This window comes from Amphiura filiformis, chromosome 7 (assembly GCF_039555335.1).
Source record: "Amphiura filiformis chromosome 7, Afil_fr2py, whole genome shotgun sequence".
Taxonomy (NCBI): domain Eukaryota; kingdom Metazoa; phylum Echinodermata; class Ophiuroidea; order Amphilepidida; family Amphiuridae; genus Amphiura; species Amphiura filiformis.
In genome coordinates, this window is record NC_092634.1 from 57,584,936 (window position 1) to 57,612,309 (window position 27,374).

Genomic DNA, 27,374 nt, shown 5'->3' on the forward strand with positions numbered 1-27,374 from the left:
GCCAAAGAATGGGTGCTTTCCTGGAGTGGGGATGAGGAGCGAGGACACAGATAAGCTATCTTCAATTAATCCTTTTCGGTAAATCCCATAAGCCTTTGCGAGTACACCTGAGATGTCATCATTTGACGTCACGCCAATGCGCACATCGTTTACCGAACATCGTTTCTGCACATTGCAAGTCAGCATGACGTCAAATCGAGGGTTGATAATCAGAAAGCCTTAACTCACAAAGGATTCCTTTGTGAGTTAAGGCTTTCTGATTGTCAACCCTCGAAATGACGAAGTTTATGGATTTATCAAAAAGTCAAACCACCCTGAGGGTTAAGTTACATACATGTCCTGGTAATGTTAACCCACTGAGCACTACCTGCTGATGTAACATTGCCTTTGATTGGTCATTAACATGATATTTTCACTTTAATCACCAATCAGAATGGAGCTTTGCAAATAATTCACCCCAATTTTTTGTGTGATGAAATTATTCTAACAATGTTGCTGATTGGTCCAATTGATAATGAAAACTTCTTTTTGTCCAATCGGCAGGTAGTTCTCATGGGGTTAATGAATAAAATGTCATGGCAGTAAGTATTAGAAACTAAGTATTTATACCTATCAATGATTGTAGGTTGAAAAGCACAAGTGAAAGCAGCTTGGTGATTGGATGGATGATGCAAATTAAAGTTTACATTTTGAGATATGGTCAGTTGAATGTACCTCTCCACAAAAATAAAATGCACAAAGTCCCAGCCTTCTTATAATATATATACATGTAGGGTGTGAAGAGTTGGTTAAAGATGTTGTTGAGTGCGTAGGCTCCCTCATCCTTGTTTAGAGTGCATGCCTTTTCTGCCCATCCAAATGGCTTTCTTTCAGCCACCTGATCAGCTTCATGATCAAGTCTAAAGTCTAACGTCATTGATCGCTGATCACTCTAAAGTCGTGAAGCTGATAAGACTACCAGGTGCCTGAAAGAAGCCATTTGGATCTGCAGAAAAGGACATGACACTCTAAACAAGGACGAGGGGCCTACAGTCTGATGTGATGAGTTGCCAGTAACCTCAACAAAACTCACAGGAAACAAACTTGGTTTTTTTTAAGCCTCAATATGACATAATCAGGATCACAGACAAGAAATATAGACCATCCTCCAACAGGCAAAGTCCCCATGCTTTGTATGCTGTGAATTCTCGCATATTCATGAGCCATGGGCCTGATCGAGCATGTCCAACAAATCATGCCAGTGTTGAGTGACTTCATATTACGCGATAGAGCATTGCATATCTTCAAGTTACTGCGAAAGAACGTAAAATATGCAGTATGTGTGTAGCAGTTTATCACTCACACTTCATGGAATGATTGGCTGCGATTTGGCTCTCCTTAACAGGTGATGCTGGGATTTTACCTGTTGAGGCGGTTGGTGGTTGTATCATCCTAAATCTTTAAACTGTAACTGACAACTTTCAGCATAGCTATTGGTCTTAAAGTACTGCATATTATCTTGTTTAATGAAAGACAAGAAATACGGCAAAGGACACAGCCCGTCCTTGTTAACTCTTAGCGCGACAGAAACGTACATGCTTTGTTTGGTCCTCCCGTTATACAAAATACGCACATAGTGCTGAAAGAATCTATCCGTCCATAATTCAAACACCACATGTGATGCATAATACGCCACCGGTGGTCGGGTAGGCCTAATGCATCAAGAAGCGCTAATATCGTCAAATCGTGTCCGGAAAATAGATTAAACTGTGGTGGTTTTGTGGTTTTATTGCCTGCATTTTTCATATCTCCCGATACGACAGACAGAAATGGATGCATATACAAGCGGCCATATTGGATGTGAGGACTGTCCTCACTGGCGCGCAATTCCTCCGCTACATCATCCATACCTTTTACGATACTGTTAAAGTGGTCTACTGTTACGCATTCTGGACCTCTGCAAGGTAGAGATTTGTTGTGGCAGAGTGCTGCAAAGAATATTTCCTGCAACTCGCTCACACCAGGGAGTTTATAAAGTTTCTGTTCTTTTTTCGATAAAGACGGCATTAAAATATTTTTGATTTCCTTGTGTACTTCTTTGAGGGACTCGTAATCTCTTCGTTGCTTTCCTTGGATTTTGTCTTTCACATCACCTAACTCAGTCAATGAAGGACAGCTGCACTTAATCCCACGGCAGAAATTGATGTTCCAGACTCGCTGAATGCGAGCGCCATCTTGGTACTGCAAATCAGGCAGTAACCCATACATGAAAGCAAATGCACTTTGCTGTGTTCTTGCATTAATAGTACTGTGAACCTGTACAGGTACCACCGGATCTCTCCATGTTGCCGTTTTAGGAAACAGCACCCCTGAGTATGCTTCCCTCATGTGTTGACCAAGCAGTATCTGCTGCATCCAGCCCTGGGGTGTCAGTTGCGCTCTAGCACACGCTCTTGATTCTGCACCGACTGGTAAACGTTGCAGATATATCGCTACTTTTGGACTAGGTGCCTCGCCAGATGATGGGCCCGCTGATGCGGCTGCTATGAAATCTGCAAGCTGAGAGAACGACTGTTTCTTACTGGCTTCTTGTAAATCGCATTTCCATTTTGGGTTCCATTTGAGCCATGGGAATTTAATTTCACCCATAGGTGTTCTGTCGCCATGACGCATCACCATGTGAACAGAATGAAGATGGTAGTCACCTGATGGAACACGACCTGCAATGAATGAAAATCAAACAAATCAAAATGATGCAAGTATATTATGAAGAACATACAATGGTTTCTATCATAAGAACATGCTTCTGTCAGGCAAGTTCAGATTCCAACTCCCGATTCCATTTGGGAACAAACATTTCTTATTATATTCTGTTTTACTAAATGAAACACACTACAATCCTGATCATTTAGTTAGATCTAACTGGCGATAAAAAGAAAAATTCAATATTTGGCAACTGGGGGAAAGGGCGCAAAACCAGCAATATTGCATGTTTTCATAAGATCGCAGTCACAAAATTAAAAGCTTTGGCATTCAAGATCTTGAGTATAGGTTAAAATCTTACTACTTGATGTTAATTTAAATAATTGGTTATAGAATAGAGGATGTGTTTGCTAAGCATCAGAGAGCATTGATTGTTACAGCATACAAATGAAACCCAAAATGTATGTTTTTGGCCATATTTAATTAGAAATTTAACAAATATTACAGTTTGACATTTACTGCCAGTTTCACCATGCAAATACTCCCTAACTCTCAATATTGGTATAGTTTTTTTCTTGTGTAGGTACTGACCTCAGATTGGAATGGGTCAAATGGGAGATGTATTTTGTGCTTCTGTTACCTATGATTTACTTGAATAACTGGTGAGAGTAACCTTGATGGCATTGAATAAATTCATCAGGTCTGTAGATTACCCATAACAAAAAGAATTTCATCTGATCAAAACAAACAGCAAGACAAGATGGATCAAAGAAGCAATCTGGATCTGGAGGAACAGCGGCAAGCTCCTAAACAGTGATGAGGGGGCCTACCAATTTTCACATCTGTACGATCCTGTGTTGCAGAAGAACTTTGACACAGCGGTTGATGTTGCTCCAACTTCTGGAGTTGCCAGTTCAATATCACACAGCACTTCAAAACAGCAACACTGCTGATGAAGTCAACCGATATTTGATGAAACGTCTAGAAAAACATAAGTTTTGACTGGCCTTGATCAGATGAAATTCTTTATATTAAGCCTTGATGGCAGTTTTGAACACCAGGTACCGGGTGTCCCAAAAGTAACTTAACATTGTGAATTTGCCATAACTTGCGTTGGGTTAATAGTGTTGTTAAAAAAATTGCACAGTATGTAGATAATTCTTTTAGTTCACATGACCCTTTGGCATGAAATTAACGGATATCTACCGCATGCAGTAAAACCCACTTTTATAAACGCAAAATAAGTCTCGCATTTGAGACGTGATAACACGATATAACGTGTTATTGTTTTAAAATCTGTTTTGTTTAATTTTGCTGTGTTTGTTTGATTATTTGTTTGTTTGTTTGTTTGTTTTCAATGCGTAATCTTCATTTTCTCTTTATCTGGATTTTATTTGGAAACTGCTTAAGATCTTTTCTGAGGATTCGGTGAACAGTTGTACGCGGTACGTTGTTTTCCATTAAAAGTCGACGTACTGATCGTCTTGGGCTTTTCGCCACCGCTCTTCGTATGATATCGATGTCTGTAGCCGATCTTCCTGTTTTTCCACGTCCTGCCCGAGATAGATCATGAACAGATCCAGTTGATAGGAATTTCTGCACTAGTTGCTTGATTGTATTTCGGCTGGTTAATTTACATTAAAATGTTGCTTAAACTTCGCTTGAATGAGTTTGTCTGACGTCGTCTCGGCAAAGAACCATACCATCTGAATCCGTTGATCTATAGGAAATTCATCTTCACTTAAAGTTTAATATTGTCAATATAATCCTAATTATAATCTAAATCAGCATTCACGCTTACCATGCTTACGTTAGGACATGTAATCCATGAATTTTCTTACCTAAATGTAGCGTGTGCAGTGAGTGAACCAACTCTATTGTTCAGAGAAGCACATCATTCATGTGCTTGAACAAAAGAACATAATTATAATGATCTTGCTTTTGTGGGTATGATACACACATATATACAGTCGCACAAAAAGGTCAAGGGGTCATCAATAATGCTGTTTTTGGTATCAGAATAATTCTAAAAGATCAATCTACGTGAATATGTTCTCCATTTTGGTATGAAGTAGGAAATATTTGAGATATAGCAAATTCACAATGTTAAGTTACTTTTGGGACACGCTGTATATTCAGATGGTTATTAATGATTCATAACTTGCAGCTGAAACACTTCTGAACTATTCTTTCTCCTCAAATTAAACAGAACTTGAAACCAGTTTCTTTACAATTGACCCATATTAAACCCAGACTTAGTACAAACCTTCTTCTCCTACTACAGGTTTATTTGGTATATTACAGTACTCATCCACTCTGCGCCAAAAACTGGGGCTCCCCTGACTCCTGTCCTGCACCCCCTGCTGTAAGTCATCATCATCCAAACCACCACTGCCTTGCTCTACGTGGAAGATGCGAACCTTGGGCTGAGTGCTATTCAAGTTCCCAATATGGTTTGGTTTTCCAACCTTTGTATGCAGCTGCTGCTCTTTGTATTTCCCAGTTGAGTTGTCCTTTCGTACTACATACGTGATACTATTTGTTTCATGTTTTTTAGCGGTTGACTCAGTGGCATTGCTAACAGGCCTATCTACTTCAGGGTCATGTTGGATGTGTGCACCATAATCAATTTCACTGGTGTCTTGTTTGTGTACTTCTTCTCCCTTGGGTACAGATATCTCTATAGTCTTCAACTCTACATCTAGATGTTGGTCTTTGTTTTGCAGACTATCATCTATCAATTCTGTATTTTGGATCTCATCGTTAATAAGCTTATAGGTTTCTTCCCTGAGTGGTATAACTGGAACTATGCCCTTGATTGGCTGGTCATGATGACCTTTGACACGTTCCTGAGATGGTAATACTGGTTGGTGGTCCCTGGCAAAATCTGCAGATCAGGTAAAATAATTTAAAATAAAATACAATTTGAAAGTAAATGAACAATAAAGTTGAAATTAGATGTACAATAATGAATTGCATATATTAAAGAACTGTATGCAAATGGGCTATTCCAGTTGAAATCCCCACTACCCCTGTGGAAGATTTTGGAAATATCTTCCACAGGGGGAGTATGTTTTTTAAATGTAATTGGTCAGAGTTAATCATTTTGAAACCCATTCTCCCCCTATATTATGGATTTTATACCTATATCTTCCACAAATGGAGTGAGTATTTCAAATGGAAGTTACCCAATAGTCTATTCTATTACAAACTTATACTCCCTCTGTGGAAGACTTAAGCTAAATCTTCCACAGGGGTAGTGTGGATTTCAAATGGAATAGCCCAAAATGGCAAGAAAATTACTTGAATATGTAAAACTGGCGGCAATTTGACAGCACAACCCACCCTGGTTTCTGTGAGTGTGTGGTACCCAGTATTTTCTTTCCCTGTGGATTCAGTCTGTAGCACAGACTTAATTTACCAGGTTCATTATGAAACAATTGGGAGGGGCCAGGTCCCAGGGAGGTACACTGTTTTGCTCTCCATAGGGGACAAATTGGACAGAGTGCGGACTCTTCTAAAGTTTGTTCAGCTTAGATAAGGCGGAAATTATTCAGCTTTTGTTACTGTACACATCAATAAAGTCCCACCTCATACTCACGTAAATTCACATAAACGTGCCCCAGTACCATATTACGCAATGCACAACTAGCCTAAGCATTGCACCCAATTATGTTCTATGCCATTCTATATTAAATAATACATGGTATTTACGAGTCTTAATTTTCCACCTTATATAAGTTGAACAAACTTTAGTAGAACTGCTTTGAACAGACAATATCCCCAGTCAAGACTTGCAAACAACAATATGGGTATGGAAATCTCAACTTGTCTAAACACGCCCACATAAATTCCGCCAAAATACCGTAGGAGTATCAAAAATAAAAATAAAAATAAAAAACAAAATTCCCATAAGGCCATATAATTGATAAAATTCATGTTTTGGTTCTTGTCCTGAGGATTTTCATGAATTGAAGAGGAAGGTAGGTTTTTTGTTTGTTTTGTTTTTCCCCCTTCAATGTAAAATTAGCATTGTTAGAAGTTTTCTGTCTTTTCCAACAGTGCTCGAAGAAAATTAATGAGATTTTGAATGCCTTGAATCCTATTTGGATCCTATAGGACATTCCTTTTTATTTTGGTCTTGTAACTGATCAATTTCAGCACACTTGAATGGAAAATGAAAACCTACCCACTTATACTGGGAATTACATTATTGCAGGCATTAGAATGATCATCCATGAAAAAACCTGAAAAGTTTGAAAAAGCCTGAAAAGCGTGTGAAATTAGGCTAAAAGGCCAAGAACGGGCTGAAATTAAAAGAAAGTGCGGAAATTTGGACCAAAAAAAAGCCTAAATTCAGGCTTAAGCCTAAAAATTCTCATGCCTGCAATTAAATGAACACAGATTTCAACAGCTGTACATGATCTAACCACAAATGTATATCGCGCATTTCAAACTACAACACGAACGCACGACCTTGGGTACGATACTAACCAATTATGAGTGCGTTGGCATGATTGGATTCACTTCTGCGTTACGCACGCACAGTTGCAACTGTCATGCTACTTCAGGCTGTGTTCATTCAATTGAAATTCCTAGTATAAATATCAAGAAGCTCCTATCTTGGGATTGCATAACTGGTTATGTACAAAGTAATGCTACTTACAGAGTACAGCTAATCCAATGAGCACTCCTGTCAACAAGAACAGATATCGCCTCCTGAAAGACCACATATTGCAGCTAACCAGGTTTATCTTGCACATTTCACAGTGATAAACCTGGTTACAGAGTTAACCTTGCCTTATACATCTCACTGCAGTACTTAAACCTGGTTTGGCACAATGTGAGCTCTGTCTCCTACATCCCATTGCCGTACAATGTAAACCTGGTTTGGTATAGTGTTAACATGAGTTGCACATCAAGTGAGTTGGTTTTAACCAGGATTAGGTTAATGTCTCTCATATCACTTATCAGTTAAGAATCTGAAATAAAAATGAAACAAATCATTGTAAAGAAAAGGAAATTCTACACTTCATTTATTTGGTGTCAAAGGAAACTGCAGTTCAAATTACCTGATAATCAGCTCTTTATGTTGAAATATAAGGTGGTGATATTAGGCCCAAAAAAAATTGTTGTGTGGGAAAATGGAAAAGTTGGGTCGGTCGCTTGATTATCTTCTTTTTTTTTAAACCTTCAGTTTTTAAAAATCCCCACAAATATTAAGGAATACTACGGTTTTAAATTACTTGGTACTCTAGGTCGGTAAACATGAGTAAGATTAAAATCTTTCCCTAGAAAAGTCCTTTGGAAAGGAAAAGATTAAATCTTACTTATTTTAAGTACTGCTTCTTACATTAGTGGTCAAACTGTAGTCTGGTAACTAAGAAAAACACTGGTCTACTCTTTAGACTAACTCACTGATAGTCTTCTTACCATGTTTCTGATGGGTGGAACTGTGTGAGAGACTACACAGAACACATAATTCTATGTCTATCTAAATGCTTCCATGTGAGTTGAAACTCTTCACCATGAGTCCTGTAAACAGCTACTGCAACAAGTACCCTTCACATATTGCTAGTGTTATTCCTGAAAAATATAAAAATAATAACATGCATCAAAATTTACTTGAATTACACAGCTTACGATGAGTTGGATGGGCACAAGCCCTAGCGGTGTTTCACTCAAATATTTAGACAAATAAAGCTGCCACAAAAGAGGAATGGTATGTGTTCTATAAGGAGATGCCATGGCTTGATATAAGGTGTGCCATTTTCACTCCATACTCAGCTCCATGAGCAAAATTGTCCTCAGGAGGAGGAAAATGCCCAAAACTTTCATTTTGATAAATGGCTTTAACTCACGAACAGCAAAACCTATAGAAATATGTGATTATTGACTTTGTTGATTCATTTTCTAATAGATAATTTATTAAATTTAAGAAGGATACTGCAGATTTTGAGTTAAATGGTAAAACTGGAAATATGTAGCTCCTGCTATAAGATTCACCTTCAAAAGACACTGAAACCATCTTTGTAAGGGTTGGGGAAATGTGTGTCGGGAGGGGGGGGGGGGATTGTGGCCTAATGGTTATCTTTGATTGAAGTGTGAGATCATGGGCTCAATTCCTGGCAGTGGCAATTTACTAGGATATTTGCTTGGAAAAAATCTAATTTCATTGGCAATATCTGTAGATTAAATTTAGACTTGACTGCTCTCCCCATGCAATTGTGTATTTAAAATTGGGTAAATGAACCATGAAAGTACTCCATCCTTCAGAGTGGATGTTTCATCTTTTTCATCTGCCAATTTCTGATACCAGTTATCATAATCCTGTGCGTGCTACCAGTTATCATAACCCTGTGTGGCATGTAAGTGGTTGGCTTTGCATCATTTACACAGACGATGGTGCAGCGTGCATTATGCACATGGCGTAGTGCACATTACGCACATGGTGCTGAAGATTTCACATCACCAAATAATGTCTCTTGTGGGATTCCGTCCTGATCTGCGGTGTTTTTACATTTCGGTAAAAGTTACCCACCTATAAATCAATATTAAAAACCAAAAAAAATTGTGCAGATTTTGGGAAAAATTTGTGCCAGGTAATAAATATAGGCTTGAATCTAAGCATCTGCCAAGATTGGAAAAGATTCCACGCTTTTATTCAGATTTTTCATGTATTTCTCAAACCGGCTGCTTCTAGGTAAAATCACAAGTGCTTCTATTTTGAAAATTGGGTGAAAAAAGTGTATTGCATTCGTGGTCCGGTAGCTCGAAAATTCAATGGTCACCAATATATTTAATTTAGTTTGTTTACTTGCTTGTTTGTTTGTCAGTCAGGAAAACATCACTTTGAAAAATTGAGTCGCTTCGTAAGGTAGGTAGAGCCATTTGAATAGAGGCCATTTTGTACACAAAGTATAGGGAAATTTATTACTATTGTGCACCCTCAAGGGAGAGTATGTGTGTGAGCCTATACGGAAGACGTTTTGATTCAGCAAGTTAGACCTGTGCCAAACAAGTTTTGATTAGCATTTGCATATTGACTGATGAGGTGTTTTTGGTTGTAATTAATATAATTTATAGCTAAAATTGCAGAAAAAGCAACATTTACTAGGCTACCAGTGCTAAGGTGAGTTATGGCCCGAAATTGGAGACTTGGAGAAATATCAGTATAGAGGCAATGTTAGGTCAATACCTGAACAGGTAAGCTTACCTTTTGTGGGTGGGGGTGTGTGTGTGGGAGAGGGTAGGCTAAGCTTAATTATGACAGGCAGCCAAATTGGAGAAGGAGAAAACATCGGTATGGTGGCACTGTTATGAAACTGCCTGGATTGGGGGGGGGTAGGCTAAGCTTATGATTTCACCAACATGATCAAAGACCCATGTAATTCAACACTTGCATAATTCATGCATTGCCTTTGTGGTCATGTTTTCCCTGCTTCTGTCATATCTGTGTGTCCGTCTTGCTGCCTGTCATAAGTTTAGCCTGCCTACCCCCCCACACACACACACACGCCCTAATCCAGGGCCTGTGTCATGAGCTCCAGCAGCCTTTATGTTTGTTTGTTTGCCAATGTTTGTGTGCATTACCAAATTAATTTCATGTCTCAGACATTATAGGCCTACAGATGGGGATCAACATTGTCAAAATAAATTGATTTTAATTTGTTCCAATACATGTGCTATCTACAGTAGATAGCACATTATTTGAATTTGGCGCCAAGTTGAATTTGGCCCCAAAAATGTCAACTTGTGATCGGTCACTCAAAGTGAAGTTATATAATGTTAATTAGTATTAAAACTCTTAGGAAATTATAAAATCAAACATCTTGAGGTCCGTGAAGATTTCACATCACCAAATAATGTCTCTTGTGGGATTCCGTCCTGATCTGCGGTGTTTTTACATTTCGGTAAAAGTTACCCACCTATAAATCAATATTAAAAACCAAAAAAATTGTGCAGATTTTGGGAAAAATTTTGTGCCAGGTAATAAATGTAGGCTTGAATCTAAGCATCTGCCAAGATTGGAAAAGATTCCACGCTTTTATTCAGATTTTTCATGTATTTCTCAAACCGGCTGCTTCTAGGTAAAATCACAAGTGCTTCTATTTTGAAAATTGGGTGAAAAAAATGTATTGCATTTGTGGTCCGGTAGCTCGAAAATTCAATGGTCACCAATATATTTAATTTAGTTTGTTTACTTGCTTGTTTGTTTGTCAGTCAGGAAAACATCACTTTGAAAAATCGAGTCGCTTCGTAAGGTAGGTAGTGCCATTTGAATAGAGGCCATTTTGTACACAAAGTATAGGGAAATTTATTACTATTGTGCACCCTGAAGCAAATGCCCCTGCAGACAGACGGACGGATGGACAAATTCTCTACAATTAGTATTATGACGTACGCTATAAGATGTTATAATCTCCAACAAACCTACTGCATTGCTAAGCCTATACAATCATTTGGAAGCAGTGTAGCACACTGGTTAAGATCTTTGCCTTTGGTGCAAGAGGTCCCAGGTTCAAATCCCTGCAAGAAAAAAATGCTCTCCCTGTGACTCATCTGGTAAAGGAAGGGCATATGAACCATAATAAAAGAGCTTGTTACAAATTTTTCCGCTCCGGGCAATAGGCCCGATTGTTGGCTACACTTGCCCATCCTGTAAAAATTCCCCGAACCCGCTCCGAGAACCCGCTATCTACAGTGATAATAAGGCAGTGACTCAAGCCCGGATATTCGGGTACCCGCCCGTTTTTTCCCTACCCGGATACAAATTCCATTTACGGATTACCCGAATTAAAAAAAAAAATGCATTCAAATTCAATGCATTTTGATATCATTAATAGAGTATGACATGAAAACTATGTATCAATTTACATATTAAAATTACAAAACAATGTGCAAAATTCAATTTTTTTTTTTTTTTTAGGTCAACCATGATCCTAGCATTTAGGTCTAGGTCCATAAACACTACAAAACCGAAAAAAAAACTTTGAAAAAAAAAAAAAATTTTGTTTTTGTTTTTTGTTTTTTTGCAATTTCGGTACCCGTTACCCGCCTGAAATTTACCTCGGTACCAATACGTCATTACCCGATAGGTCACAGCCTTAAGTGATATGACTCTCTTCACCAAGACACTTGTGCGTTATCCCCGGATTTTAGTTGTTAATGCCTAGATTTTAAAGTGGCAAGTTTTCCGTGTCACAGAAAAACGGAAAACACAGAAAACATGTTTTTCCTTGAGAAAAATAAAAATGAAGACAAAATAATGAGAATGTGAGGTAAAAATAATGAAAATGAAGTCTGTCTTCAAATTCAAAAATATCAACCTTAAAACAACTAAAAAGATAATGCAAGTAACTTCTTTTTACCCTGATTTTTAGCGGTGCGCATCCTCTGTAGGCCTACCTAGCACAATGGCATTCCATCCTTGAAATTACATCACGAAAAATCATGGAATTTAGTATTCAAAACTACGCAAGGGAAATCACAGAATTTGGTGTTTTTAAATCACAGAAAACTTGCCACTATAGCCTAAATATTGTTTTCAAATTGAAAAAAAAACCTAGCACAGACTCCAAATAAAGCACCAAAGAACATTTCATTTCCCCGTACTTGTCACTAATCAAGACAACACAAACCAGGTGAGTCTGTGTCACTCATACAGGAAGTAATTATGCTGCAGGTTTAATTAATGACTTAATCCAATGGGCAACCCTGGGCAACCCAGTATCTATGATATAATCCCTTCCTAAGAAGCTCTCAGAAGCTGCAAAAGAACATGAATACATGCTTTCTCTTATTTTCTGTTAATATGTGTATTATAGCAGTCACCAATGTTGTTTAAAGACGATTAGTAGATAGTTGTAGGCCTGCAGGAGAACTGCACAACTGCTTTTGGTTAGGGAGAGAACAGGTTGCTCAATATGGTTTTGCTGTTATGCGGCCTGCATGATCGATTTGATTGATCAATATCAAAGACCTTAGATACAAGAGTGGATACAAAATCTGCCATTGTGCACTGTACACACGAACATCATGTACACATGAACAATGCCTTACTTCAGGCAATAGGTTCAGTACTCCCAACTTTACTTGATTAAAATATTTGTGTATTCCACCTTATTTGATGTACCAATTCACGACATATGACCAGGTACCTAACTACCAAAACCAAAGTTCAGCCCCTCTCCCCAGATATGGAGATGCATTGTGGGAATTGGAGGGCAGCATGTTTTATAGTACCAGCCAGTGCTGCTCACTCTGTAAAGAATTCCCCTCCAGTCAATTCCTGTAAGTCAACACTCAACCATGTTCCTATAGATTGTGTACAACCATGGACTGTCTACAGTCCATGGTACAACAGGAGATGATAGTGGTGTCCAGGTGTATAGAACAAAATATGTAGGAGCACTACTTTCAGTACTACCTAGCACTTGTTCAGTGCTAGTCTACTGTAGTAGACCACTTTAATTTATCATCCCCTCCCTCTGACCATGGAAAATCAATCCTGTTCTGATCCAACAGCTCGACCATCCATGAGAAAAGTGCCTCTTTTCTCTGGGCAGGGCAGTCACTGGAGATGTATTATGTTTTATGCATGGAATTAGGTATGAATTGTTTATCAAAAAAAGGGGGAATGCAGAGCAGTCTAGTTCAGTGCCTGTATGGGACCATGACAACCCCTCTCTGACATTACAAAATCCACCAGTCCTCAGCGCAAGCACCTCGTTGACCATGCACGCTTTGCGCGCACCCCCCAGTCCCTTCCCCTCGAGGAACTAGAACTAGTTCTAGTACTACCTAGAAAGATAGAACAGTCAAAATTAATAGGTAAATTTTCACGGAAAAATTTTCTGGACACGTGAGTGACACCCATGGGCGCAGACATATTAGCATTATGGAATGTGACCCCGAGAACAGCGGGTGGTCTTCCAATGTATTTGCAAAATAAGTAATATAAATATTTAATATGGTAAGAGTTTCCGTAGATAAATATTTTTTTCCGTAGACATATATTTTTGAAATTACGTTTTGATGATATTGTGAAGAAATAAAGATTACATAATATTCAATAAATTTGCAATGCACAAATTTCTATCAAAATTGCGGCCAAGAATACTATTTCAATTCAAAATTACTAAGACTTAAATAGCGAGGTCACCGCCGGGGGTCAGGGATCAAGCTCGAGGTTACACTCACATGGACCCTGTTCACATTAGAACATTTCTTGCTTCGACGAAGATTAGTAAATCTTGATTAACTAATTAAGCATGCATACACATTACGCTAAACGAAGATCAAATGAAGACATTGCACTGTACACATTTTATGAAAATTAATGAAGATCGAACGAAGCTTATTATTACTAAACAAAGATCAAATGAAGACATTGCACTGTACACATTTTATGAAAATTAATGAAGATCGAACGAAGCTTATTATTACAAGCTAAACCATTGACACATTCACTCAGACCTCGGCCATAGCTAATGAGTTGCTTTTCAAACTAATTACAGTGGAAACTCGTTAATACGAGATCGCTTAATGCAAGAAACCGCTTACTACGAACAGAAACTCGTGGTCCCGATTTTCCCCTATTATTTACTGTACAAAATAAACTGTTTAAGGGGGTACTACACCCCTGTGGTAAATTTGTGACTATTTTTGCATTTTTCTCAAAAAATAATAACACACTGGTAATAAAAATTATGTATATTATTGGGGCAAGGAATCCAATTACTACACTGAAATTTCAGTGACTCAAGACAAACAGTTCAGTATATATGATAGGAAATGTGGTACGTGCTAGCGGTACCTTATTTCTTATCATAAATTACAAACCACTTGTCTTGGGTCACTGAAATTCCAGTGTAGTAAGTGTAGTCCTTGCCCCTATAATATACATAACTTTTGTTACCACTGTGTTATTAGTTTTTGAGAAAAATGCAAAAATAGACACAAATTTATCGAGGGGTGTAGTACCCCCTTAATACGAGGTAAATAACACGAAATCCGATAATACGAGCACTTGCTGTCAGTCAAAGCTTTTGTTTTCTATTGTTTTTATGATGGATAAAACGAGCTAATTTCCCAAGGTAAATTTATGATGTAAATCATGTGAAAAGTTGACAAAATACTGCCGAGACATCACTTTTACGGCAAATGAGGATTCCTTTCCTATTTTTAGATGTTATAAAATCAAGTCATGACGAAATTTGCCATATAAGGCCAATTATTGCTGACGACATATCAGATTAGCCAATCGCAAACGCGGAAGTCCGTCCTTGGGATCCTAGTCCTAAATGACCGTGTGAAGCTCAATATTAAAACAATTGGTGCGCTAATACACGCATTGAAGATAATTATAGGCGCTGGAATGAAATAGCAAATTTTAAGCATAAAAAATCTCCTAGTCCTAAATGACCGTGTGAAGCTCTGCTCAATATTAAAACAATTGGTGCGCTAATACACGCATTGAAGGTAATTATAGGCGGTGGAATGAAATAGCAAATTTTAAGTATAAAAAAATTTTGGACAAGTAAGGCCTACCACTAATTAATTTTGGTTACTGGAAGTTGAATATCGGTCTTGAAATGTTCTTTTAATTGATTTTGTATGCGCATGAAACTTTTGACTTTCATCGCTTGAGGCGCGAGAATTGATGCTGAATTGGTCAATTTACGCCCCCCTAAGGTGGCGCCAGGCACATTGCCCCCCCTCCTAGTTACGCCACTGACTTATAAATAAGATGTGTCATGAATAGCGGCATATACACACAGTTTTATGCATCAATGATTCAATAATACACATGCATGAGACATGAACACAGTGAATAAAACAAGAGATCTCCAGTTTTATTACAAAACTTTAGCAGGCATATACTGGGGTTTTTTTCAGCGTTTTTTTTTCATTCTTCTTCTTTATGTCCTTTTTATCTCCAAGTTTTCTACAATATTGCTTTGGTGTGTATTTTCATTGAAAATATGGGTTTTTTAGGGGATGGAAGGCTTATATTATTAGCAGGCACCCAGGCTTTATTTACCCCATGGTTGCACAATTTTGGCTCCTGGTGTGTCTTATATTTTACACTGGCATACTTAATAAGGCCTGCACCCTACCAATAAGAAATGTACACACAAAGGCAGTGTACAATGTAGTGTGGTTTGGCAGTGTCAGTCTCTCCATGTAGCTTTAACATGCAAATCAATCACCAATTTACGACGGACAGTTTTCGGCAAAATGGTCCACAAATCGGGGACAAAATAATACCTATGGAATCAGAATATCCCTGCAGTCATCTGGGGTCAAATCTTAGAATTTCATGATCTGGACATCTGTAAGGAGTACGGGCCTCAAACTCAGTGACAATAAACCTCAGTGTTGGGGTCAGGTCAAAGGTCATAGCTCCAAAACACAAACACGTCCATTCGTCCAGTGTTGTACGATGTGACCATTTTAGTCGCATTGGCGACTTGATTTTTTCTGATGTGACTAAACCTTCAATCCCTGGAGCCAATGGCGACCAACTGTTGAACTTTTTAATCGCCAGCAAATAGGATAGGATAGGTCAAAAGTTTTGATAGTTTTTAAGTACTCAAGATGGTGTCAAAGTTAAAAAGAATTTAATGAGCTTTTTGGGAACAAGCAGGGTTTGGCTTTGAAACCTTTTGGCAAAAAAACTCATAATATAGTCAGCCAAATATTAAAAAGTAACACAGAAAGCTCATAAACAGTAACACATAACTTTAATGGATCATTCAACACATTTTTTTGTCTCATCAAGTCCTAACAAGGCGGTTCTCGAACCACGAGTCTCACCTGCTTTCGCGACCGCCTGCTTTTGCGATTACTGTTCAATTTGAGCTTGATTGGACCAATATTGAAATTTGACCTTTGACCCCTAAATTTTGGTGGGTCTCGGCTGGGCACAATTACCAGGCTGATGGTGACTGTACCCACCAAGTCTCATGCCCATCCGACAGTTTTTACTAATTTGACCCCAGATGACCCCTAGTGCCCCCAAAATGACCTTCCAAAAATTGGGCTCTAACTGTTGATTGTACCCATCAAGTTTCATGCCCATACGAAAGTTTTTAGTGAGTTGACCTCAGATGACGCCTGAGTGACCTCAGATGACCTTGCAATGACTGTCTAAAAATTTGGCTCTAAATGATGACTGTACCCACCAAGTTTCATGCCCATGTGACAGTTTTTAGTAATTTGACCTCAGATGACCCATGGGTGACCTCAGATGACCTTGAAATGACCTTCCAAAAATTTGACTCTAAATGTTGACTGTAACCACCAAGTGTCATGCCCATATGAGTTTTATGTAATTTGACCTCAGATGACCCCTGGGTGACCTTGGATGACCCTGAAATGACCTTCCAAAATTTGGCTCTAAATGTCGACTATACCCACCAAGTTTCATGCCCATACGACAGTTTTTAGTAATTTGACCTCAGATGACCCCTGGGTGACCTCGGATGACCCCGAAATAACCTTCCGCAAATTTGGCTCTAAATGTTCGACCGTGCTCTCCACTCTTCCCCTACACGCCGCTCTTCTGATCTTAATGCCCGTTCGGATGACCCCTGGGTGACCTCGGATGACCCTGAAATAACTTTCCGAAAATTTGACTCTAAATGTTGACTGTACCCACCAAGTTTAATGCCCATACGACAGTGTTTACTAATTTGACCTCAGATGACCCCTAGATGACCTCGGGTGGCCTTGACCAACTAACCAATACAAACTCGTTCTGTCTGGGGTCATGGGTGAAGATGCACCCACCCACCAAGTTTGAAGAACGTGCGACTCCTAGTCTCTGAGAAAATAGGTTTTTGCATTTTATGCATAAATTATGCAAATTAGGTACTTAATTACCATATTTTGCGCTGAAAATAAAATCAGGTCGAGATCCTCTGGTCATGCTACCCCCTACCAAGTTTCATCATCATAGCGCTTAGGGTTCTTACAGATCCCCAGATACAGCTCCACAAGGCGGATTTCCAACCATATTTGTAGAAGCGTTCAGCATAAATTATGCAAATTAACAACTAAATGCGCATACTTTTCGCCGAAAAACTAATCAGGTGATCAGCAGATGTGTATCATAGCTGTCCACAAACTCCGCTATCAATTTGCGCTGATTTTTGCATAATTATGCAAATTAGCTATGTTAATTTGCATATTTTTCACCGAAAACATAGGTTACGGAGCAAACTTGGATACCCTTCCTCCCACCAAGTAGCGTTGCCGTAAGTCTTACGGTTCCCCAGATACAGCTCCGGACAGACACACATACATCCATCCATCCACACAACACACACACCCACCCCCACACACACACACCCCCACGTACAGACAGAAATAGTGATTACTAAATAGTTCATACTAACACCGCATTTGCGATGTGTTGCTTTGCGATGCGGTGCCGCACTGCATCATACTGCAAACTACTGCATTGCGATATCGCAATGAACTTAAATACATTTTAACTTGGAAATGCGACGAGCTGCGTTGAGTTGCGGCAAAAAGTAATCGATATATCGGCATCGCAAAGCAAAGCACCGCAAAGGCGGTGGTAGTATGAACGGACCTTAAGTCCCATCCTGAACAAAGTTCAGGTGAGACAAAAATGAAACAGTTTTCAATTTAATATGACATATTTTAGTGACTTGTGAGCAATGAAACCTCATGCCTTTAATTTTTCAAAATCTGACCTTATTACAGTCAGGAAATAATTGTTTGTTTGCTACATGTACTTAATAATTAGTTTTAGAAAAAGTGAAACATTTATCACTTTTTTAGATTTTGCTGGCGAATCCTAGGAACAAGGAGAAAGAGGATGAAACAATAAAATCAAGGAATCCAACAGCTATACTCTAAATGAAGCTAGTAGCCTAAAAAACTTAAAATTGTAGATTTAAACTATTGTGGCAGAATGACTTCGAGCGGTTGGAATACGACGAGTTGGCGCCTCGGTTTTTTTAATTGGGAGCAAAATTTGGGTGCCTAAATTTATAACGTTTACAGGAGTCATTGGCTCATAATATCAATCAGTTTTTGCACCGTACAGCACTGAACACGTCCCAGCTAGGTTTGTGGTCTATTACAACATCTTGCATCTAGTAACTAATATTTTTGCATCATTTTCTATCACTGATATCTCAAATTAAAGAAAACATCCTTGCAGTCAATATGATTACCATGATTTTGATCCTCACTTTGGCTGTAAGTCATGTTTCATGAACTGCTACATTATTTTTTGTGCTGACTGTATTACAATTCACAACAATCAAATGAAAATTCCTGGGAAATTCGCACTGTGAGTTGATAAATGTTTAATTGCTTGAGTATGTACAGGGTGTAACAATAAAAGTTGTACAATTGCATTTTGACTTCTAAGGAAAAAACTGAAAGCGTTATGGCACAAATGTTATATGCAATGCAATTAGTAATATCTTGGCTAAAAATAGACGTTTAGTTGGTTTCTTTACTAGCTTGGGTTCAAAAGTTATGTCCGATGAATTAAATCATCCAGAAAACATGTTGGGCCACTTTTGCCATGTTTGCGCATATCAAATTTGAACCAGCGTAGATATGCTTATTGTGCACTAAACAGCGAAGGCCTGACACAAAAGAATTATAAGTGGTGTTTCTTCATATAATTAACATGAACTTAACAATAATATGATTTTTTTTTTTTTTTCCAAAATGAAGTCATGAAATTTCTTTCAAATTATCTTATAAATAAAGTAATTTCTCATATCCCTGAGATATCATTAGTAAAACAGTGTTTGCATCCATAACATGCATACGTACAAAACAATAAGATTTTGAAATTAAGTTCAGCTGGGCATCTATCTGTTCTGGGGTGACCACTATTGCCAGCATCTCTGTTAACAAATTCTACATACTTCTTATCTAGTTATATGTAATTGTATGCCTTGATGGAAGACATGAGTTTGGAAAATGAGCTATAAACAATCTTATGGTTTCTCCTTGACTCCATGTGCTACCGAATCTCACAACCATAAAAATACGCTCTTCCAACGTGAATTGGGGTTGAAGTTGTTGAGCTGCAGCCACGATTTCTAGTAAATGAGGTTGATATGTCAGTGCTTAGTTGTGACTTTCAAAAACTCAAGGAGATATTCCATTATGTAATCATTTTTACCACTTCAATACCTCATTGTTTAAAAACGGCCTATCATAAGAGCATCGTCCAACTGGTCCATGGTTCAACTCTATTCAGTCACTTTTGTAACACTTAGACAAAAGTGGCCCAAGCGGTTTTAAGACTAGGTTACATAATTGGCCATATCTTCACTTATATACCGTCAATTTTATTGAAACAAAGCTTAGCTGGTGGCTAAAGAAATTATCTTGATAGACATATAAATATCAAACCAAAAAATAAGCGGCATACTTGTGTCATTCTATTTTCAAAATTGTGCAAATTTTATTGTTACACCCTGTATAGTAGGCAAATAAGCCTTTCAGCTAATGGTATTCTGAGTGTAACCATAGACTCTGAAGTCTATGGTGTAACAACTTGTAAACAAATAAACAAACTTGTGGCAATCAATATTATGGCCTGGTAAACAAGAATGTAAACAATCTACCTACTACCCTGGATGACCCCTATGACCTCTGACGCTCAGGCCCTGTCAAACTGACTTTATTATCAGGATTATCATAATACAGTCCCATCTTCCATGGTCACATGCAGGCAGGAGGCATATTCCCCTTCAGTCAAACTCTTGTGGAAAGGTGACTGACCAAATTCCATTTCCACTACTAACAAGTTCACTATTAAAATAGTAACAACTTAATCTGGCAGGCAGTTTAGCTGGTCACTCTCAACCAGTACCTTTTGAACTGGATTGTTGAAAGTGTTTGTTTGGTTAAATCTAGTTGAAACTTGATTTCCAGCAAACTGGTAAATCAACACTCTGCAGGGTCTATTGTTCTATTGTTTCCGATTAGAGCGCTGACATATTGGAAAATGTTGCCAATCAATATTCATGAGAGTGTACATTTAACATCCAGTTTTCGAAATTGGGTGACTTGTGCTTGGCGGGTGCGAAATACATCTGACTGGGCTCATTAATTACGTAACGCACAACGGCATTGATATCATCGAATGGCTGCTTAGTGCTGTTATGTGTTAAGTTTTATAATAATTATTATTACATTTATTTTCCTTTATTTTCTTTCTCTGTATTTATTCTTTCCTAGGCCTACACTAACTTTATCACTCCCTCGCTATCCTTTTCTCTCTTGCCTTCTTCCCCCTCTTTCTTTTCTTTTTTTTCCTCTCTCACTCTCCCTGTCATTCCAATATAAATATGTCCTTATCTTTCTATTATTTTATTTACTTCTCATTATTTCTTTCTCTTCATTTGTCCTCTTTCTCCCTTCCTGTAGGCCCCCTCATTCTTCCATATCCCTCCTCCCCTTTTCCTCCCTCATATCCCCTCTCAAGACTTCTCACAGGGAAGAATCTGCCCCCACCCCTTCCACCGCCGCTATTTCTATGCCAATCTCCTTCTTAAAATAAAAGATAAATGGACATTTGTGAAAAAAAACCTTTATAGGCCTATACTTATACGCGTACATGTATACGCAGCGATTACCATTATAGAATACTATAGAAATGTGAACCTGGCAGCTAATACATTCTGATGTGTAGTCGATCCGCAGGGGCATTCAATTTATTTAAATGAAGCGTCTAAAGTCAGGTGGGTGATAAAAAAGATTATATCGACAACTTAAGCCTCCATTATAGACTTCAGGCCCGCACAAGCGCACATTTGGGATACGTGAGTACAATGGTACCACTTTACACATGACTGCCCTTACACATGACTGTATTGTGGTCACTTATTTATACTCGCCTGTTGGGTAAAGCGTTAATATGATGCCGGATCAGTGACCAATTTAATGGCGGAACCCATTCACTGCCCTTTGTTCAAAACAATGGTACCACTTTTATGAATAGCCTGTCGCAATCTCTAATCGGCATCAAAGGAACAAAGCATTACATAATCTATTTCTTCTCCTTTCTAGCTATCCTCCTTGGGCCTAATGGTGTGTGAGTGAGTGTGACCCAATTGACAACCTCATCCCCCTCACCATCAAAATGCAGACTTGGTATCAGGTGAATTTATATGCCTGAAATACATATGGAAAAGTAGTCTCTTTTGCTCAAATAAAAGGGGTCCCACAGTTAAGCAATGGGAGAAAATTGTCTTTTTTCACTTTCAACTTCAATTATTACAAAGGGAAAGTCTTTTATTTTTTGGCTCACTCTTAATTGTCTCGTGTATATATTAAACGTTACTTTCCCCGATTTTCAAGGAAATCTGATGAAAGACCTTGTCGTACATGAGCACTAAAACCGCAAGGTATTCCCAAAATCTCACTCGATTTACGGCGTAATACACTGACATGCACCCCGTGTCATTAAAGTAGCGTGCTATAGACGACCCTCACTTGATAATAGAAAGTCCGATTGACTTGGCTCAAATGGTATTTCCTAGAAATACTTTGCCAGATTCTACTCTCTAAAAAAAAGGAATTTGATTGGTTACAAAATGCCATTGTACCATAGGAAAAACCATACCCTCTTCCATACATCCCTGCTTAGTGTGTTGTGTGGTAATGTATGCATTGTGCATTGACCTTGAACGCCTCTGTACACACAGCGTACACACACAACTTTGCACCAACGCTAGACTGTGGACTGGATATCTCCTTGACAGTGGCGGCGCCAGGAATTTTTTTCAGGGGGGGGGGGGGGGGCAAAGTGAATATTAGGGGGGGCAAAATCAACAAATTTTGCGCAAAATTACCACAAAAAGTGGAAATTCTCATAATTGTGGTTTTTTTTCTGGGGGGCAACAGGGGGGAAAGAGTTCTCTGACTGGGGACATTTGTTCCCCCCCCATTGGCGCCGCCACTGCCCCTTGGCAGATTTGATCTGTGTAGTTTACCATGTAATCGTCCAACTTGCATTGGTAAACAAGAAAACCATCGACAGCATTGTGCACCCACCAATCCTGTCTACTTGTTTTTCAAAATTCAGAGTTTGTATGAACTTGAATCATCCCTACCCTGCAAAAATGAATGAAGGCTTTTGTACCGTACTGTATTTATGACACAATCTGATATTACAATGTATTATTATTATTTATTCAATAATAAAATGACTTGTCCCATCATTAATATTCATAAGACTGTACATACATTCAGTCATGTTTGACGGAGTGATGCACATTAGAAACATAGGTGCTGGAACTAAATAACAATTTTCTTTGTTTTGCCCATTTTTAGCTTATGTATTTTACTACCAAAAATGAAATAAATGTGTGAACTTTCTAGTTATGGTCGAATAAAATAGGTAGCGCATCGTCACACAGTGAAATGCCTCTTTCACACAGTCAAGAGCCGAGAGGGCCTGGGAGAGGGGGGGTCACTCCCATAAAAACGTGTAAAAAGGGTAGTTTTTCATGGGTAGGCACGATACGTGTGTATTGTGTTTAGGGTGTCAAAGACATGAAAAATTGGAAAAAAGGGTAGCAAAATTGTAATTCCTAATACGCAGAAATGGAATTTAAGGTATGATATTTGATGCAAGGAATAAAATCCCTGTTTAGGGTGTGAAAACAGGCGCGACTGGCGCGTGTTACCTGTTTAGGGTATCGTATTACCCAAGGGTTAAATCCTTGTTTAGGGTACTTTTCAAAAGTTGATTAGGCTCTTCACAATCAATTCTTAGTTAAGTTAGTTTACTGTTAACCGCCCGCGTCCAAAATTGAAAATTGCAAAATATTTAATTATTTTATTTATATTTTGCATTTTGTCCTTTAAAATCGCTTTTAATGACTTTTAATTGCTACTTTCTAACATGTATCATATCAACAATAATGATGAATAAACAAACAGCATATAACTGTACAATGTACCTTATACTACTGTATTCCGTCAAATAAACACCCCCGAGGCGTTACATTTTCCCAAGGGGGGGGGCATTTATTCAAGGTCAATTTTACAATGATAATTCCTGTTAAAATCATTAGGTAAACTTAAAACTCATGCTAAAATGACGAACTATGAACTAGAAACACTGACTTCTGGTTCACTTCCGGGTTTCCAATCCAGATTTTCGCCAATTATTGACGCTATTATCGACCATGTGGGCAACTTGATAAGCTTACTACATAAGATAGCATGGAAATATCGGCATTTTTGAAACATCTTGGTTGAAAAAAGTGGTGGGGGGCGTTTATTTGAGGGGGGGGCGACTATTTGACGAAATACGGTATGTGTAAAAGTAAGCATAGTAATAATTAAATGCCGGCTCCAGTCAAAACGGGTTGACAATTGGTTGTGAATACTAAATAAAGAAAATAATAGATAATCAATAATTAATAATTAAAAGTCACCTCATCCTATTTTTTAAATCTTGAACAGTAAACTCAATTGTGAAGGGCCTTATGATCGCGGATGGTGTACATGTACAGGCATGACAGGCCACAATGGGAGTGACCCCCGGCCCGGCCCGGGGCGAGAGGGACTCAAGCTCAAAGATCGATGGTCAACAATTTAATCTCTTATAATCTGTCCAGGATATTAACGCGGCTGTGTACTCAAGACGTTGTTTCTTTCGCAAAATTGAGCTTTTTGATATGTGTTACTTTGTTATGTTTTTTATAAATACAAGGAAAGAAAATCCAGATTTATAAACTCCAACTGCGCTATTTTATGGATTTTATTTCACTATTTCATTCGTGTTTGCAATTTTAAAAGAGAGAAAATCTTTGTTGTATCAGCGGGGGTGACACGCGCAAGCAACAACGCATCGCGCCATGTGTCGCGCAATTTGTTAACGCACAGATACGCTACGCGACACGCCGACGCTTATCTGCATGCGTGGCGCATCCTTTGGAAACACTAATTTCAAGTGGTCAAATGGCTCCGTTTTAGCTGATAAAATGTGGGTTTTTTCAAGTTCTTTTCCTCGATTTGAATATCAAGTTATGAATGGATTTCGCTCAAACTTCTCAACGGGCTGTGGATTTACCCGATGTTCACATAATATAAGGTAGAAAAACGAAAACTGCCGCATTCTCTTGTGAGATTCGATGAAAGGGCAAAATGTGACCACTTTAAACTTTAACGGCCATTATTTCAATGTTCATTTTCTCGGTAAAATGACGATTTAGGTACACGATAACTCAATAAATACAGCATCTATAGGTAAGCAAATATGATCATCGTAAAAAGCATGATCGACTCAAGAAACGGTTTTCTCATTTTTTTATATTTTGGTCTATTTCCGATTTTAGGCATCATTTTGTGCAAATAGGCGCTTGTGAATTTTAAAAAGTTCAATTTGATGCCTTATATGGTCAATATCTCAAAAAATAAGGCCAATATCAAAAAAATAAAAAAACCGCTTTTGGAATGGAGCCTCAAGATTGAGCTAAAAACAAAATAAAATATTTTGGAAAGAGTGTTTTTTGTTATGATGTACCTAACAAATATTGCCAAAAACTCACTTTTTGTGATTTTCTTCATAATTGTTGTTTTTACCCCAAATCTGTATTTATATTAAGATTTATTGATGTCTTGCCTTTATAAAAATGTATACTTTTATATGTCTTATGCGAATAATTACAAAGTTATTGCACTTTTACTACATGCATGTCTGAGAGTACACAGCCACCTTAACAAGAGCGCTATTATCCGGCTTTACCGCCTTTGTTACTTCAAACATTGACTCTCAAATCATATGTCCATGGATGATCATGCATCATATCATTGCATAAATAAAGTCTTATTCAGATATCATCTGACAGCTTAACCATCGCGTATACGCGCGCGACGTCAAGCGTGTGCATTGGACCTTGCGCAAATAATACACAAACCGTTCAAACCCAAGGGAACGTCCTTTATTATTATAATACTAGTTCTTTGTTATTTACCTAATCCTCTTACGCCGTCTTGGCAATGGATGCCTGGATGTTTTATATGATGGGTTTTGATCGATTGGCTGTCACTCAATTAATATTTAGTTATAATATATTTAGTTATAATTGTTTTCAGTTATTTTATAATTTTCAGTGGAGAAATAAGTTTGATAATATTATTAAAAATAACACGATGAATGTTGGTTTTTTTAATGGTTTTTTTTGTAATCAATATTATTTTTAAATATTATACTACTATTTATTATTTATTTTATTATTTATTTATATTATCTATTATTGTTATTTTTATTTATTACTAGGCCTACATGTATATTATATTATTAAATTATTATTTATTATTATTACTAGACCTAATATTACTATTTATTATTTAATATCACTATCTTATTTTTGAATTTGTAAAAATACAATTAAAATGTAGGCCTATAGGCCTACACTGAATTCATTTCAGATTTTTTCTTTATCTTTTTCTTTTTATAGGCCATTTTGTTTATTTGTACAGCTAAGTATAATATATTATTTGTTTATGTTCTTATTTGTTTATGTTCTTATTTCTTCAGGTAACTTTCATTTATTTATCATTCATGAATTAATTTAAATTTATTTAGATGGCACTGTAGGCTAGCATAGTACTCAGAGTCATAGTAGCATGATTTTAATTTATTAAGTTTGTCATGATTTCTTAAAATGACGACTTTGTTTATTATTTTACATGATAAATCTTTAGTACTAATAAATCTTTAGTACTAAGGCCGTATAAAATTAATGTTTTGGTTCTCGTCCAGAGGATTTTTTATGAATTGATGAGGGAGGGAGGTGTTTTTTTTTTCTTTTTCCAATGTAAAATTAGCATTGTCAGTAGTTTTCGGTCTTCTCCAACAGTGCTCGAGGAAACGATGAGGCCTTTTTTTTTTTTTTTCAAATGTGATATTCTGAGGGTCGAGGATAAACCCCTAGAGTACCACAAAAAGACTTGGAAGTGATGCTTGTTCTCTAATAAACTTATTTATATGTATGAAGATTTCATAAATCATTCCAAAGTCTAAAAAATTGAAAAATCTAAAAAAAAAAAAAAAAAATCTGACAAATCCCAGAAATTGAGGAGGAGGGGACGAGAACCAAAATATTAATTTTACACGGCCTAATAAACATTTTTTTTTTTTTTTTTTTTAATCATATAATCATGATTCATTTTCATTTATAATAAATGTATTTTTATTTATTTTTAAATCTGCTAAAATAATGTCAGCTGACCGTGGGTGATGGTACTCAAGTACTTGTGGCTTTTGATACCACGGAATAATCGAAGTCAAGTGGTGACTTCCATATAACTTGCTCATATATATGGACGTTCCCTTGGGTTTGAACGGCTTGTAATAATACGCGCTGGACGGCTAGCAGTACGCTTAATTTGTAAAAGGGAATCTGAATAAGACTTTAGTGATGACAAAACACTGAAAATTACATGCATATCTGAAAGCTTCACTGTTCATTAATTTTACCAGAAACTTACCACTCTCTTCTTTAAAGAATAGCAGAGCCGACCACGTTTCGAAATTTCTTCAAAATAACACAGTTTCGTCAAAATCTGTGTACAATTTCAATGTTTATCCACAAAAGACACTTCATCACAAATCAAGCATATATCCAGCCTGCATGCATGTTTTGCTATGCACCAAAATGTGA

General features: G+C 37.6%; 1 protein-coding gene across 1 annotated transcript; it reads right to left on the minus strand.

Annotated features, from left to right (window-relative positions):
- Window positions 1-943: 943 nt before the first annotated feature.
- LOC140157380 (2-phosphoxylose phosphatase 1-like) lies at window positions 944-27,372 on the minus strand. The gene is given in 6 exon segments (XM_072180556.1): window positions 944-1,668; window positions 1,671-2,699; window positions 4,949-5,569; window positions 7,349-7,664; window positions 8,116-8,268; window positions 27,202-27,372. Coding segments are annotated over 4 exon segments (1,989 nt in total). The 5' UTR covers window positions 7,446-7,664; window positions 8,116-8,268; window positions 27,202-27,372; the 3' UTR covers window positions 944-1,426.
- Window positions 27,373-27,374: the final 2 nt, after the last annotated feature.